Genomic DNA, 16,339 nt, shown 5'->3' on the forward strand with positions numbered 1-16,339 from the left:
TGGCCAGGGAAACCAGGGCCATGGCTGGTAGTGCCACACTCAGGAGCCCTGGGTGGCTGGCAGCGCACCCTGGCACACAACAGGGTCAGGGCAGGTGGGACTTTCTGAGCAGAAAGCAGTCTGGCACTTCCAGCTGGTTCAAGGGAAGCACCTATGAACGGGCCCCATGCACAGACCATACCAAAGTCCTCTCCTGCCCCAACGGTCCCCATCGTCCTCCCCAAGAAAGAGCAGATGACACGAGACCCCTCACACAATACCCATCAGTGATCTAGCGTTTATTTCACGAGGCTGCCAAGATCAGTGACGCCTCTTGCGACAAAGCCAACGGCCTCCGCTCCCTCTGTGTGCTCCACCTCCCAGCTGTCCTCTCTCAGGGCCCAACCTGCCTGCTCGGCCCCGGGCACCACCGAGGAAATAAATATGTAGATTAGGTAAGGCAGAAAAGAAGGCTGGTACCGAGGGACCTCTGGCACTAGAGAGCCCAGGAGAATTAATGTGGCTCTGGTTAGTGGAACAGGTGAGAGGTGGCTGGTTGGACCCAGTGACACCTCTGCCAAGCCCACCCACAGGTGTGCGGTGAGACTGCCAACAAGGAGGGTCCCTTTGTGTCCATGGTCAATGGGGCAGCTGAAGGGCGGGCGAGGATGGGACAGCATCAGGAAGCCTACCTCGGCTGCCTGCTTTCCATCGAGACAGGGCCGGAGACAGCCCCACCTGAGAGCATCAGAAGTTGCCAGGCGCGAGAGGCATCTTGGAGCACCTGCCTCCCTAACTAGTTAAGTAGGTCAAGGGCAGAGCTGTGCTTGTCAACATCGGCACCCACAGGCCAGAACGCTGAGGGGCGGGGCCTCTCCAGTGCTGGGCCAACACTTGGACAGGTTCACTCCTGCTCTCAGCCAGGAGCTTCAGTCAAGGTGGAATCAGGGTGGGGTGGGAGGGAAGCCCCACCCCCTTCAGAGACCCAGCCACCAGTCCCTCTGACTCAGGAGGTTTAGGGCCAAAGCCCACAGAGCACACAGGATAGAGGGCACTTGGGGAATCTGTGCTTAACTTAGGGACTCCTTCCCTTGTCTCCCATGCACCCACGCGCTCTAGAGGTGCAAGGTGTTGGCGAAGCTCTGCCACAGGGCAGGCTGGCTAACTCCCACCCCCCTCACCTCCAAGGGGGACTGCAGCAAAGGTCTCAGCCCCTGTGCACTGCCACCTCCAGCCCCCACCCCTCCTGCCTGCACACTCAGAAGACCCCCTCCCCTCCAACACGGCACACTCAGAAGGCCCCCTCCCCTCCTGCCCTGCACACTCAGAAAACGACACCCCCATGCCGAGGCTCACATTCCCAAGTGCATCCCCCTGATCCACCCTGCCAGGCTGCTTCAGTCTTGGCGTGGCTTCTCCCTGAAGGCAGGCCATCGGCCACTCCGGGGCTGCTCTTCAGGGCCTCCGAGCCAGAATTCCACAGGTACAGCGGCCAGCCAAGCAGTTCAGATCTTGGGTCGCCAGCCTTTGATGAACTGCATGATCTTCTTGACCTGCAGCTTGGTGAGGTGGAAGTCGTCCGCCAGGATGTCCTCACTGAGCTGCACAAAGATGCTACCATCGATGCGTTCTCGGACAAAGAAGCTCACCACGTCCTCAGAGAGCCCAATGAAGCGCAGGCTGCGGGAGACCTCCTCCAGAGAGAGCGCAGACAGGTCCGCGGGGGGCTGCCAGGAGGAGGCATCCCGGCCAGGGGCAGCACCATCCCGGGGACTGGCAGGGGGACCTTCCAGGCGCCCCTGGGGGAGAAAGAGCCGTGCCCCACCTGTCTCAGGTCCCTGCAGGACAGCAGTTGACAGAGGGGATGGGACCTGTCGCAGCATCAGACTTTCAGGCTCAAAGGTCTTAGGGGGACTGAGGGGTGAAAGACTGGGTCCAGGCCCAGGTCCCCCCACAGCTCTGGGTTCCTGGTAGCGCAGCAGCTCAGGCTCTGGGGAGCCACCCTGGCCTAGCTCAAAGGGGTCAAAGGGCTCCGCAGCTGGTTCCTGCCACTCAGAAGAGGATGGGGAGGAAGTGGGGGCGGAGGAGGCAGGGGCAGCTGGGTAGGCCCGGCGGGGTGAGGCTGGACCTGGAGAATACGCAGGGCTGGAGGTGGCTGCAGGCCCAGAAGAGGAGGCTGTGGACAGGGCTGCCGGGTAGGCGGGCCCGGAAAAGGGGTTGAGAGCTCCAAAGGGGGCAAAGCGTTTCTGGGGGTGGGAGGACTTGAATAGGGGTGGGCAGCCGTGGTAGGTCTTGACAGGTGTATCAGCCCCCAAGATAGAGGCGGCAGTGCCACTCAGGGGCTCGGCGTGGGCCCGAGAGGCCTGGCTGGGCTGTGTGGTCGAGGGCAGGGGTCCTGGGACTGGGCGGCTGGAAGACTCGCCCACCTTGCAGTCGCCCCAAGTGCAAGGGTAGCAGTAGAGGGAGTATGCATCCGGGGACGGAGAGCCGCTGCCACTGCGGGAGCCTGCCCTGCAGGTGGAGATGGAGGGTGGGCAGTGAGGCAGGTGACCTCCGATCCCAGCATAGCTGGGCCGTGGCACAGCAATGGGGCCTGGGAGAAGGAGACTCCCCATCCAGGCCCCATCACGCAGGAAAGCAGGCAGGAGGGTGAGTGGGAGGCTGCATCACAGGACCCTGACCTGCGGTCCAGCAGCCCCAGGCCTGAAGCGTTCCTCTTCCTCAGCACTGTACCAGCCCCACCCCCTGCCTCCATCCACCTCTGAGAAGACGGTACTCACCCATCCTGAAGGCCAGAAGAGTAGAAAGAGAGGCTGGAGCTGGGTGAATGGACAGACTGCAGCTTGGGAAAGCGCGGGGGCACAGGGGGGCTTCCTGAGAGCCAGCCGCTGCCACTACCCCCCCGGGGAGGGACAGGGGGTGCGTTGAGCAGGCGGCACTCCTCCTTCACCTGCAAGCAGAGTGCGGGTAGGATGGGCGAACAGTCAGAGCCTCGATACCCCTTCTCTTCCCAGTCCTGAGCAGCTGGACAGAGAGGCACCTTGCCCCACTCTGCCAAGAGGCTGCCTTGCCCTCCACCCCCACAGCTCACTCAGCCACCCACCACCTTCTACCCCTTCTGGTGGCTCCCATCTATTTCACTCTCTGAGGACCTCAACTGTCCCCTGGTCCCTTCGAAATTCACCATAAACATATACTACAGCAAACAAAAGCACTAGGTCAAATACAGGCAAGCAGACATGCTTTTCCAGGGGGATAAGAGAACCAATTTCATAGGGGTGTGAAAAATGACAGGATGAGGCAAATATCTGCCACCCGGATCCCTTCCTCAAAGCAGCCCCTCCCCGCTTCCTCAAAGCCGACACCAGAGGGAGCTAACAGGTATAAGGCAATAGTGGGAGGTGTCCTGGGAACCAGAAAGTTTGGAAAACTGTGCATTTAACACAGATAAGTAGGTTTCCTCGGTGCCCTTACTGCACCCGGGCTTGGTGAGGACGAGGGTGGAGAGAGGGCTGGCGCTCACCAAGGAACCATCTGTTCACTGGAAAACTTAAAGAATTTGTGTGCTCCAGAACCTGCAGGGTAAGTCTGCTCTGAGCTCAGCCCAGGTTCTCTGAGCAAGGGGCTAGTTGGCATCTTAGTCCCACAATTCCAAAGCCAACACCCCTGTATCCACCACCACCACCAATGCTATCCGTGTCTGCTCCCATCCCCCCCTCACCACCACCCCTCCACCACCATCCTGTCACCCACACCAGGGGCTAGAAGCTGGACTATTAAGACTGGGAGTCAAGACACCTGGCCTTTCAGGGCCATATGCCCCTTGGCTGGGTCGTTTTCCTATAGTCCAGTTAAAGGGGTACTGCTGTCGGGTGACCATGCATTGGGCTCCGATCTACAGGTCAGCAGTTCGAAAACCCCCAGAGACTTTCTACTCCCGGAAGGGGTTACAGTCCCGGAAACGAGAGAGAGAGAGACAGAGAGAGAGAGAGAGAGACAGAGAGAGAGAGAGACAGAGAGAGAGACAGAGAGAGAGAGAGAGAGAGACAGAGAGAGAGAGACAGAGAGAGAGAGAGAGAGAGAGAGAGAGAGAGAGGACAGAGAGAGAGAGACAGAGAGAGAGAGAGAAAGAGAGAGACAGAGAGAGAGAGACAGAGAGAGAGAGAGACAGAGAGAGAGAGAGACAGAGAGAGAGAGAGAGAGAGAGAGAGACAGAGAGAGAGAGAGAGAGAGAGAGAGAGAGAGAGAGAGAGAGAGAGAGAGAGAGAGAGACAGAGAGAGAGAGAGAGAGAGAGAGAGAGACAGAGAGAGACAGAGAGAGAGAGAGAGACAGAGAGAGAGAGAGAGACAGAGAGAGAGAGAGAGAGACAGAGAGAGACAGAGAGAGAGAGAGAGAGAGAGAGAGAGAGAGAGAGAGAGAGACAGAGAGAGAGACAGAGAGAGAGAGAGAGAGAGACAGAGAGAGAGAGAGAGAGAGAGAGACAGAGAGAGAGAGAGAGAGACAGAGAGAGAGAGAGAGAGAGAGAGAGAGAGAGAGACAGAGAGAGAGAGAGAGAGAGAGAGAGAGAGAGACAGAGAGAGAGAGAGAGAGAGAGAGAGAGAGACAGAGAGAGAGAGAGAGAGAGAGAGAGAGAGAGAGAGAGAGAGAGAGAGAGAGAGAAAGTCAAAGAAGACTGACTCGCTAGGGTTCCCACCCTCTCGGCCTCCACCTCCTTCACTCACCGCCTCGGATTTGGGAGGGACAGGTGGCGGGGGCGCCTCGAGCTCCAGGCGGGGTGGCCCCGTGGCCCCGAAGGAGATGAGGTCGGGCCCGGAAGGCGGCCTGGCCCTGCCCTCGACCAGGAGGCCTAGGCTCTCGGCCGCCTGGTGCGTCCACAGCTCCTCGTAGGGGATCTCGGCCGGCGGCGCGCCGGGCTCTGGCGCGGCCCAATCGGGGCTCACGTACTCCTGTTCGCCGTCGCCGGCGGGCGCGGGCGCGGGCAGGGCGCGCGCGGACACGGGCGCGCGCGGCGCGGGCAGGCAGAGGCGCGCGCGGCGCGGGCTGGCGCAGTCGTCGGCGAGCTCGGCGGGCGCCTCGCGCACGGCCGTGGAGTACTCGTCGGGGTCGAAGCGCTCGCGGCAGTAGGAGACGCTGTCGCGCACCAGGCGCTCGACGCGCGGGTCCCCGGCCAGCAGGCCCTGCGGCAGCGCGAAGCGCGGCGTGTCGGTGAGCAGCAGGAAGTGCAGCGGCGCGGGGCCCTCGCGGCGCAGCGCGAGCCCCAGCACCACGGTCTTGGAGATGATGCTGACCAGCTTGTAGCAGTGGCCCTCGCGCACCGGGTGCAGGTCGTAGGGGTTGCGGGGCGGCCGGCTGGGCACCAGCACGTTCACGGGCAGCCGCACGCGCTCGATGATGGCGCGCACCGTGTGCTCGCCCTCCTGCATCTGCAGCTCCAGCGGGCTGCGCGTGCTGAAGCGGCCCTGGCACTGGAAGGGCAGGCTCAGGCTCTCGTTGGTGCGGTGGTTCATGCAGATGAGGCAGGGCATCTTGCCTTTGACGGGCCGGCTGCCCCCGCCAGCGCCCGGCGCCCCTGAGCCCCCCGGGCCGCTGCCCCCCACCCCGGCCAGGGCCCCCGCCCGGCCCAGCTTGCGCAGGAGGGTGGTGAAGCGGGAGCGCTCCTTGGTGGTCTTGGCGCACAGAATCTCCGCCTGGCCCATGAGAGTGAGCTCGTCGCCCGCGTGCAGCGTGAAGTTGTACACCTCGCTGTCCTCACTGAACTCGCCTGACACCACCTGGGGAAGGGGGGCCGGGGAGGTGGGCAGAGGCCTGAGCCACGGCTCTGGAGAAAGCCTCAAGGGGACCCTCCTCTGGGGACTCCAAGAATGAGGCTCAAGCCTTGGGGCTCGGAATGCCCCACGCAGAGGTCCAGAGGGAGCTAAGCAGCCTCAAGGGAGACGCCTGGCCGGGCTTCCGTGGCCGCATGTAAAATAACGGTCCTGCTTGGTGCAAGAGTTGATGTAAAAGAAAAATCAATGAAGATATAAAAGTGACATACTTTTGAACGTATGCAATATCGCTCTTTCTGTTTTCTCATTATCTTTAAAACATGAGTGATCATACACCACCCATCCAACAAGTCTATTGAGAAGGGCAGTTAACTGGGTAACAGAGGGTTTGCAAAGTACAGGTGCGGCATGGGGACTCTCCGGTGGAGGCAGGGACAGGTTGCCCCGGAAGGCCGCAGGTGACCCTCCACACACTCGCCCTCCAGTTTCACCACCTGTGGCAGGAAGTCCTTCGGCCCAGTGAGTTATCTCCTCAGACGTGGTCCAATTGTGCCAAAGCCCATCACGGGGTTGTCACAACACACTGGACACCGCTCCTTCCGGAACTGCCAAGGGCCCCTCCCATCAGGGTCCTGGTCACCCCTGCGGGGTGAGGAGAGGGCAGCCTGCCTGGCATGGGAGACTAACCTTGACGCTGAAGGTAATGGCTTCCATCACAAAGATGCGGTCTGGGAAGACGCTGGCTACCTCCTCCACGCTGCTGAAGTACCTGACTGGCTCCCGCACATCTCGGGCCTGCTCCAGGAGCTTGAACTTGCCTGCACAGGAAGAATGCAGGCCACCGGAATGGGTCTGCTGCTGGGGCAGGGGTGGGGTGGGATGGAGTGGGGTGCTGGCCTGGATCCTGAGAGCCCTCGGGGATCCTGGGTCACACTGCCTTCACTCAGCCAGCCCTTCTGGGATGCAGGTGGGCAGGGGTAGTGGATGCAGGTGGGCATGAGCTGGGGGTGGGGGGTTGTTCACCCTGTGCAGGGCTGGGTGAGGGGAGAGCCCAGCCCTTCCGGCTGTGAAAAGGTTGTGGGTGATGGAAGTGGTGGACACAGAGCTGGCCTCGGACCTGTGGGCCATCAGGATGGCATTGGGGGTGCTGGCTCAGAGCTTCATCCCAGCCTGGCCTCTGACTTGCTGTGGCCCTAGAAGGGCTTCTGGGACCTCACCTGGGTGTGGGAGGCAGCGATCCTGATGCACCAGCCCTGAGCCTTGCAGGCCCTGGGAGCAGATTCTTTGACCCCAGCTCTGCTCTCTGATCCAAAGCCCAGACCTCCATCCCAGAGGCCACTGAGCAAAGTCCTGCAAAGTCAGCTCCCTCCAATGGGGCCCTAACCTACAGTTTGGGGCTCTTTTTGGGCTGTCTCAGCACATGCCTCCCAGAGCCACAGATTTAAGGAAGGGGTGATGCTCAGTAAGGCTGACACTGAATGTAAACCTGTGTAAACTGTCGCACCTTTATGCCCCCCACCCCATATGCACATAAGAAGAGGCTGTAACTGCCCTAGTTCCTCCTCCCAGGGCTCACAGAGGAGGCCAAGACTGGTTGGCCGAGGGATGACAGGTTGAGAAGAAAAAGGGGCTGTAGTCTCAGAACATTCTCTGTGCGTGACTCAACTGCTGTTCCCTCTCTTAGGCATTCCACAAACAGTGGGGTGTACCTGTGTGCCAGAGACCATGCTAGGCCAGAACCAGGTACAGACTTGTATAACATACAGTCTGCTCCCGGTGAAGACAAGACAGTCGGTGGGAGGGGAAGTACCCCATGGTGTCAGGAGGTGACAAATGCTATGAAAGAGGAATGGGGGGTATTCAGAAGGGTCACTGAAAGTGGGGGTGCCCGGGGGGGTCACTGAAGGGGGGGGCAGACACCGGCAGCAGAATCAGCCAGGATCATTGTGCTGCACCTTGAATGAAAGAGATTCTCCAGAATGAGCATCCCACATGGAAGAAATGGCAGCAGCAAAGGCGAGGAGCCGGGAAAGCAGGCCAAGTGCCTCAGAGGGAGAGTGCCCGCGGGAGGGTGGCAGGAGGCAGGGCAGACAGCAGCTGGAAGACTTTCCCTGGTAGGAAGTGAGACCCAGTGGAGTGTTTTGAGCAAGGAAATACCTGGATACAAGTGAACTCCATCCAGACCACTGGGAACCCACTCAGGTAAGTGCCCTGGTCATGAGCTATTGGATGGGACACTCCTCAATCTGGAGTGACCCAGGGCAAGGGAGGGGCTGAGTAGGGTGTCTCAGGCTACCAGCCGGGTCAGAAGTGGAGATGGCCAAGCCCAGAAGGAGCAAAATGTGGGCAGGAGCCAATCCTGGCCAGAACAAGGGAGGGGCCACCAGGTGGTACTGTCCCCGGGCAGGTGAGCCTCTAGGAGCAGAGCATGAGGAGGCCATCTGCCCACAGATGGTGGCCTTGGCTGAGGACGTGAGAAGGCTCAAGGAAGGAAGAGCTAAGGATCTTAACCCTTTTTTGGGAGGAGGGTTCCCAGAAAACCCATACTGTGCTCTTACGCATACACAATTTGTATATGATTGGGGTACCTGGGCCCTCCCCAAAGGGAGCTCTGGTGGCACCAGAGGGGAAGCGCTCAACTACTGACAAGCAGCAGTTGGTACCCATCAGCTGCTCCTCCAGGGAAAGATGAGCTGAAGGCTTTCCCGATGTCTTGGGAGCCCCGGGCCAGTTGTACTCTGTTCCACAAGGTCACTACCAGTCAGAGTGGTCTGTGCATGCTTCAGAAGCGCCTAGAGCCCGCCAGAGCTCGGAATCCCAGCCCCTCTTGGTGACAGCATGGAAAGCCCAAGTCCAAGGGCAGGGCCTGCAGTGCAGACCCCCCGTTGTGGGACGAGAAATGAGAGCCAGAAAGCCCACAGAGACACCTGGCAGGGAACCCTGGCCCTGCCCTAACCACACTGGGTTTTTCCTGGAAAGAGGCTGCAGATATGCTAACCGTGAGGGGATGTGGGGAGCAGCAGCAATCTGAGAGTTAGGAACAGGAGATCCAGACAATGTGCTGACCCCCTCTCCCCACAACCCCCAGTCACACCCAAACCCAACATTCCCCTAGTGGAGGCTGGGAAGGGGCTGCGTCCCAAGCAGGAGCAGCCTGAAGAAAGAAAGGCCCCGGAGCCCCTGTGGCCACCTAGGGTCGATGTAACCATGGCACCCAGCCTGAGCCCCCGCCTGGCCTGCCATTAAGGCTGTGCAGAAGGAAGGAAGAAACACACCCCTTCCCCCGGGAGCCAGCTCTGGCCCCTGGAAGCCTTTTCCTCCCCCAGCCTGAAGGCAGGCCAGAGGTAGCTTTCTCTCCGGCCACCCTTTGTGTGAGACCTGTGTCCCCCTCCACCCTGACCTGCACCATACTCCTGTCTCAGACCCAAAGAGCACAAAGCGCCTGCCTGATTGTCCTTCCAGGGTCTCCTGTATAACCCACCTACGTCTTACATACTTTGGACATGTTGTCCGGAGAGGCCAGTCCCTGGAGAAGCCCATCACACTAGGTAAAGTGGAGGGGCTGTGAAAAGGAGGAAGGCCCTCCAGGAGGTGGACGGACACCGTGGCTGCAACGATGGGTGCAGACATAGGATCAACTGTGAGGAGGGCCTGGGACCGGACAGTGTTGTTCTGTTGTGCTTAGGGTTGCTGTAAGTCGAAACCAACTCATGGCACCTCACAAAAACAACAACTTACCAACCTCCTCAACCCCCGCCCCTAAGGCTGGCTGATAAAGATGCTCAAGAAAAGGCAAGACCCCCAAAAAAACAAAAGCCCACTGCCAGTGAGTCCAGTTGATCACAGCGACCCACAGGCAGAGTAGAACAACTGCCCCAGTGGGTTTCAGAGATTGTAACTCTTTTAAATCATTTTATTGGGGGCTCGTACAATTCTTATCACAATCCATACATACTTCCATTGTGTCGAGCACATGTCTACATTTGTCGCCATCGTCGTTCTCCTGCTACTAGTGGAAAGCACCCTTTCTCTCCAGGAGAGTGGCTGGTGGGTTTGAACTAGTGGTAAGGAAACCATGAAGATGAGGACAAAGGCTTTGAAATCTGACAGGCCTGGTGGAAACCCAGCTCTACCACCAACAGACTGCGTGTCTTTGGGTAAAATCTTTCCCCTCTACGGGTATCAGTTTTCCCATCTGTACAGTGGAAGCGCGCTACTGAGCTCCCCAGGCAGAGCGCAGGCAGAGCACAGGCAGAGCACATGGGCAAGTGCCCAGGGCGGAAAGCCCGGTGCAGTGTTCCCTATGCGGTGCCAAGCCTAACACCCTCCAACAGACCCGTGGGGTGTATTTGAGAGCCACATTTAGGCGCCTCCCAGTGGGAAACAGGGGTGAGGTGGGGGCGCTCTAGCAGCGCCCCACCCCCTACTCTACGCGGGCACCGCCCTTCCCACTTCCCCCCTCCCCCTCCACTCTGTCCGAGCCGGCCCGCCCCTGCCGCCCAGCTTTCATTATTAATTCATTAGGAGAAATCAGCGTCCGGTCCGCAGAGCACTCGGCGCAGCCTCGTTAACCCGGTGGCCTGGCCCCTCCCCCACCTAAGGGGCATCCGCTTCCCCTCCCTCACTGGGGGAGGGGGGAACGGCAGAACTGCTCACAAGAAAAATGGGGTACAGACGAAGAAACACCCAGCTGTCGCCGCATGAGCACAACCATACACACACTCAGGGGGGCACTACGGAGATGGAGGGAGAGGGCCATGAGCCCCCTGGATGCCAAATTCCCTAGGCGACTGTGTGCCTTGATACACCCCCTCTGTAAACGGAGGGCAGCCTTTCTCAGAGGCCTCTGGGTGGCGCAGCCCGTTTGCAAGTAGTGGCAGGCGGAACGTTGCCCCTCAGCTAAGAAAACACTCTGGGCGCCGTCCCGCCCCGCCCCGTAACGCAGCTCGAGTCAGAGTGCACTGGGAGGCCAGGTTTGGTTAAGTGGTCATCTTTACCAGAGCTCTGGCACCCGGCTGAGAGGTGGAGACCCTAAAATCATGCTTCTATCAGCCTCGGTGTTTGCCGCCCTGTGCCCTCTCCTTGGACCAATGGCGGATTCCTAGACTGGGGAATTTCTAGCTTGGAGAAGTCCCTGCCCTAGTCCAGACCCCAGCAAGGGCTCCAGGCACAGGGCAGGACCCCAAATCAGAAAGACTCCGGACTCAGTTCCCATGAGGGGCACACAACACAGGTAGCAACTTCACAGATCTGTGGTCAAGAGCTTGACCCTGTCCACTCTGGTGCCAGGGAGGAAAGCCAGGGCAGAGAGCAGACTGCCTGGGGCCACGTTAGAAAGGTTCCCAAGCTTTGCTGTCCACCTTATCGGAGGCAGGGTGCACAGACCTGGACAAACGTGAGAAGCTCCGGGCTTCTTGAGTTCACTGGAGTTAGTGAGACTTTCTCTCAGGCTCCAGGTGAGAAATTCACTCTGGAAACAGCCCGCCCACGCTCCACTCAGGTTAGGGGAGCTTCTCTGGGCAGGGGGCCGCAGACTCCCAAGCATGTGGCAAGCCCCAGCCTTGGGGTCAGGGTACCTGGGTCTGACCCTCCCTCTGCTACTGAGAGCTATCTGGACCCTAAGCAAATCACTTTTCATCTTGGGCCCTCTGGGCCATCCTCAGGACAGCAGAGCGCTGTCCTTCCTTTCTGTCAGCAGAATCCCCTCATCAAGCACAAGCTTCTGTAGGACATCAGCATCGTCTATACAAGAGATCCAAGTGGAGGTCTGTTAGCACCATCTCACTGGGGACAGGAGCCTACCACTGTCACTGTCGCTTCTAAAGCCGATGGATAAAGACAGGAAGCTATTCGACCAGCAGAAACATTGGGGGACATAAGATTCAAAGCTGACCGGGGCAGCCCGGGCACCTCATTTGTTTCTAAAGTACACAGGCTGCACACTAGGGGAGGAGCTCCTGCAGGGTGTCCTCTTTGACGGTCTGTATGGAGAAAGAGTTCACAAGGCAGTGCCAGGTCTCTAATTAGGGTCCGAGTTTGATTTGCAGCAGTTTGGGTGTCTACTTTCTCAATCCTTTGTTTCAAATCTGCAAATCTAGGAGCCACCTCTGCAGAAGACTGGAGCTCCAGAGGGCTCCTGGGGACCAGCCAACCACCACTGTGCCTGCCAGCCAGGGGCTTTAACTTCATGCCCGCGAGCATCTCTGTAAGGGGCCCTGGCAGTGTAGCGGTTCCGAGCTGGGTTTCTATCCTCGTGATTGGCAGCTTCTCAGGAGACAGACTGGGATTTCTACTCCCATGCACAGTGACCATCTTGGGAGCCCACGAAAGGGATCTCTATGAGGCAGCATGGACTGGATGGTACTTAGATTTAGCATCCCTGTAGCTCCCCAAAAGCCTGCCCCACTCCCTACCCTGGGCTCCAGACCCTCTGGTCTATAGCCCTCCCCCCACGAGAGGCCTTATGCCGCAGCTGGACACACCTGGGTACTGCAGGGGGATGTCAATCTTGGGCCCGATGACGTAGTGACCTTCCTCCAGGGTGTGGGCAGTGACAGTGGTCCACTGGCGGCAGGAGTGGATGAGCAAGATGTCACGCTCACTGACGCCCTCAGCGTACTCCCCTGGGAGTAGGGGGAGGAGGTGATGGCCAAGGAGGACAGGACGGAAGGAAGAGAGGCTGTTAAAAGGGGCAGGAAGAACAGACGGGGTGACCTCCTCCCCAAGACAACATCCTGGGATAGGGCCCTCATGATCCCCATCCTGATCAGCCATGCTCAAGGGACTGTACCTTCAGGACTCTGAGTCCCCTCCAGTCTCTGGTGCTCCAGCTCCCGGTGGGGCCCAGGGCAGCCCCACACCCCAATTCATCAATGCAGCTGGAGCCCCTGCTGGTGCGGGCAAGGACCCTGAGCTGGGGTCTGGGAACTCCCCGGGGACAGGGGACGAGCCCAGGCCCTGCTTCCAGAACCCTTTGGCCCCCGGGGAGGTGGGAAGGGAGGTGAACAGTGACTCCAAGGCCAGTCTAAACCTCGCTCTCTGAGTAGCCACTGTCTGGACCACTGGGATTGGAGAGCAGCAGACTGAGCTGAGCTGAGCTGAGCTGAGCCCCAGGACCATGAAATTCTCAGCCCTTACATCAGTGCCAGGCCAGGGGGCCCTGTCAAGGAAGGAGAGAGAGGCGGTGTGCGTGGAGCGCTCATGCAGGACCATAGGGAATTCTCAGTTCTCTCAGCACAGCCCCTCCCTTTCCACCCAGTGTCATGGGCAGTGTCCTACACTGGGGGAGAGGGGGGCCGCTCTCAGATACACCAGCTCTCTCCCAGGCCTGTCATGCTCCCAGCTTGCTATCCTAACGGCTGCAGGAGGGGTGCTGAGGAGGTGGGAGGACCAAGGGAAGAAGGGGTTTGGGGGAGGGCCTGGTTTGGGTAGCAATTACTCCCTGGGGACAGAGGTTTAGGAGGAGACTGGGCCCCTCTAGGCTGAGGCTCCGACCTAGGCAACCGTTTCCAGGGGAGCAGAGGGGCTGGCCCAGCTTCCAGGAGGCTGGTGGGTTGTCTCCTGGTTGCAGCTGGTGTGCAGGGTAGGGATGGGGGTGGCTGGAAAGGGTGGTGGGGGAACAGGATGCTTCTTCCCAGGCCCCTGAGAGACAACTTATTAAGTTCCTGTCTACCAACCACATGGGAAATGGTTCACTCTGTGAGGTGTGTGTGTGTGTGTGTGTGTGTGTGTACTGTGCATTGGTGGGGCAAGCTAGGCAGAGCCTTCCCTTCTCTGAGGACAGGCTTCAGCCACACTGGCACACACCAACATCCAGGGGACATGGTCCCCAGCAGTTACACGGAGGTGCTTGTCACCCCAAGAAAACAACTTGGTCCCATCACGGTCCCACTGAGGGGCTCTTCCCAATGCTCAGCCAAGCCACCCGACTGGGCACCTTTAAGACCACACACCTGTGATCACAGTCACACTCCCAGTGTGACCACAGCCAGGCACTGTCACAGACAGCTGGGTCATCGCACCAGTCAGTCATTCAATCCAGGGCGACAAATGGGCCATTCTAAGGGGGCAGGAGGTGGGGAGAGGGCGGGGTGCCACGGAGGGGCCCTAGGGAGCACAGAGGAGCCCTACCCAGGCTGAAGAACTCAGAGAAAACCCCAGGGAGGGAGTGGGGTATATCAAAGTGTGCGAAGTGGCTGGGCAGAAACTTAACAGAAGACTATCATAGATGGATGGAGATAGATAGATAGATAGATAGATAGATAGATAGATAGATAGATAGATAGATAGATAGATAGATAGATAGACAGATAGATAATCTACACACACACAGACCCCGGTCACACGCAGCGACCAGGAAGGAGACGTTGGGCCACCGCATCCCCCAGCCCGACGACGAGCGGGGCACAGGGGCACAGTGCGGCTCCCTATGCCCAATCCCGGCCGCGGGTCAGAGGAGGGGCGGCAGGGCCCGCCGAGCGGAGCGTCGCCGGCTGCCGCGGGCCCCATTAGCATTCCGGGAAGCGAGTGTGCCAACGCGGGCCAAACCCCTATTCTTCTCGCACACAAAACCCCTGGCCTGGCTGCCAGCCCCGGAGCCTGCCCCTCCCCCAGCCAAGCAGCCCCCTTCCCCCAAACGGCCCCCCTCGCTCGCCACTACCTCCCGGCGTCCCTTCCCGGGCTCCCAAGCACTGTCCCATCCTCGAGCGCCTCCCAAGCCCCATGGAGAAATGGGACAAGGCGCAGGGGAGATCTTGGGGGCCTGCGCGCCCCCGCCCCCAGACTTGGAGGACCGGGCTGGGAGTTGCGGCAGTAGGAAGACGGAGTCCGAGGCCCCAGGGATGCGGGGGGGGGGGGGGAATCTAGGTGAGAGGCGGGAGACAAAGGACCGGAGGGGGTGCAGCCCGGGCAGGAGGCCTGAGGGGTGCTCCGACGGGGCGGCCGCGGTCTCTCCGTCGCGCCGCGTGCTCCCGGGGCGCCCGGAGAGTTGGCTCCGGTCCCCGCCCCCACTCGGCTTCCAGGAGGAGGCGGACCCTCGGCTCGCGCCCCGCGCCCCGCTGCGGGAAGGCGGCAGGGAGCCCGAAACCCGCGCGGGAGAGCCACGAGGGCGGGGCCCACACCCTCCACCCCCCGCGGGCACCTGCCTGGGGAGCCCCCCGTGTCCCCGCGGACGCCCCCGCCCTCCCCGCAGCCCGGTACCTGGCCCGAGGCAGGCGAGCGTGGGCAGGCGGCAGCGGCTGACGATGAGGTCCAGCGGGAAGGCGCCCATGCTCCAGCGCAGGCCCGCCAGGCCGGCTGCCAGCTTCTCCATGGCATGGGCGCCCCGAGGCCGCCGTCCCGGGGCCCCGACGGCCAGTCCCGCGCGGCCCGGGCTCCCGCGCGCGCCGCCGCCGCCTCCGGGGGCCGCCGCGGCGCTGGGGCTCGGCCGCCGGGCCGGGCCGGGCAGCGGCGTCACGTGGCCGGCCTCCCCGCGGGGCGCCCCGCCGCCCCTCGCCCCACCCCCGGCCCGCGCCCGCCGCCAAGGCCCGCCCCGCGCCCGGCCCCCCGACCGCAGCCGGCCGCGTCCTGAGCGCGCAGGTGACAGCAGCGTCTGCCGGAGCGGCCGGCGGCTCCGCGAGGGGCGCGGGAGGGCCTCCCTGGGGTCGCGGCTGACTGTGTCCCCCGGCCCGCGCCGGTCCCGCCCCGGCTTCCCGAGGCTCCTGCCGGAGTCCGCTGTCGCCGTCCCGGCGGCAGGCGGGCGCGCGCGGTGGGGACACTACTACCGCCAGCTTTGCAGGGCGGGGCGGGTCTCACAGCCCCGTTTCACGGACGAGCAACTGAGGCCCGGGAAGGTCCCCTGCCCTCCCTGAGAGCCGCCGCAGCTTCAGACCCCAATCGGACCCGCTGGGGCGCAGGCGGCGGCTCCCCGCGCCCTTTCTAAACCCGATTCTCCCCATCGCCCCAGGAACCTGAGAGCACCCGGTACCCGATGGCTCCCCTTCTGCTGGCGCGGGACTGAGGCCCAGACAACCACGGTGGGCGTCTCCTGGGGTTCCTGCATCCTCGCGCTCCTGCCCTTCGCTGGACACGCTCTCCGCAGCCGCTCCGCTCCCCGCCCCTTCTCCCAGCCTCTCTCGCCCCGGGGCTTCCCGCGGGAGCCCTTCCCAGAAGCTGCGCGGGCTCTGTCCCCGGCCTTCCAGGTTCGGCCCGAGTCCTCTCCGGCCCTCGCCCTCCGCGTGTCCGCGCGCCCTCTGCGGGCGGCCAAGGGCCGGTGTCTGCCTGTCGCTGGACCAGCCGGCCACGCTGGGCTGAGAGCACCTGGAAGCGGGCTGGGCGCTCGGGCTGGTACACAAGCCGAAACTTCCTGCCTTTCCAACTCACCGCGACCCTATGTTAGGGACAGGGCAGAGCTGCCCCGCGTGGGTTTCCGAGACGGTGACACTTGACTGCAGTAGAAAGCCCTGTCTCCCACCCCCACCCCCACCCCGCCCCGCCGTGAAGGGCTGGTGATTTCAGACTACTGACCTTGCGAAGAGCTGTCCGAGTGGAACCGCTGTGCCACCAGGGCTCCGGGCTAAGCCACCACCGAGGGGTTCCTTTGGTTCTAGTCCTCAGC

General features: G+C 61.3%; 1 protein-coding gene across 1 annotated transcript; it reads right to left on the reverse strand.

Moving 5' to 3' along the window:
- Positions 1–254: 254 nt before the first annotated feature.
- On the reverse strand, positions 255–15,055 carry GAREM2 (GRB2 associated regulator of MAPK1 subtype 2). The gene is made up of 6 exons (XM_075557003.1): positions 14,944–15,055; positions 12,228–12,368; positions 6,433–6,563; positions 4,702–5,751; positions 2,760–2,929; positions 255–2,490 (listed from the first exon to the last, which is right to left on the reverse strand). The coding sequence occupies exons 1-6, from the start codon at positions 15,053–15,055 to the stop codon at positions 1,485–1,487; spliced, it is 2,610 nt and encodes an 869-aa protein (XP_075413118.1). The 3' UTR covers positions 255–1,484.
- Positions 15,056–16,339: the final 1,284 nt, after the last annotated feature.

This window comes from Tenrec ecaudatus, chromosome 8, assembly GCF_050624435.1.
Source record: "Tenrec ecaudatus isolate mTenEca1 chromosome 8, mTenEca1.hap1, whole genome shotgun sequence".
Lineage (NCBI taxonomy): Eukaryota > Metazoa > Chordata > Mammalia > Afrosoricida > Tenrecidae > Tenrec > Tenrec ecaudatus.

Excerpts from the sequence above, each read along its gene's own strand:
- GAREM2 (XM_075557003.1), bottom strand. The coding sequence starts at position 15,055 with ATGGAGAAGCTGGCAGCCGGCCTGGCGGGCCTGCGCTGGAGCATGGGC. Across the intron at positions 2,930-4,701 it reads TCCCTCCCAAATCCGAGGCG|GTGAAGGAGGAGTGCCGCCT; the intron begins GTGAGTGAAGGA and ends CTCTGCTTGCAG. Across the intron at positions 2,491-2,759 it reads TCTTCTGGCCTTCAGGATGG|GGCAGGCTCCCGCAGTGGCA; the intron begins GTGAGTACCGTC and ends CTCCACCTGCAG.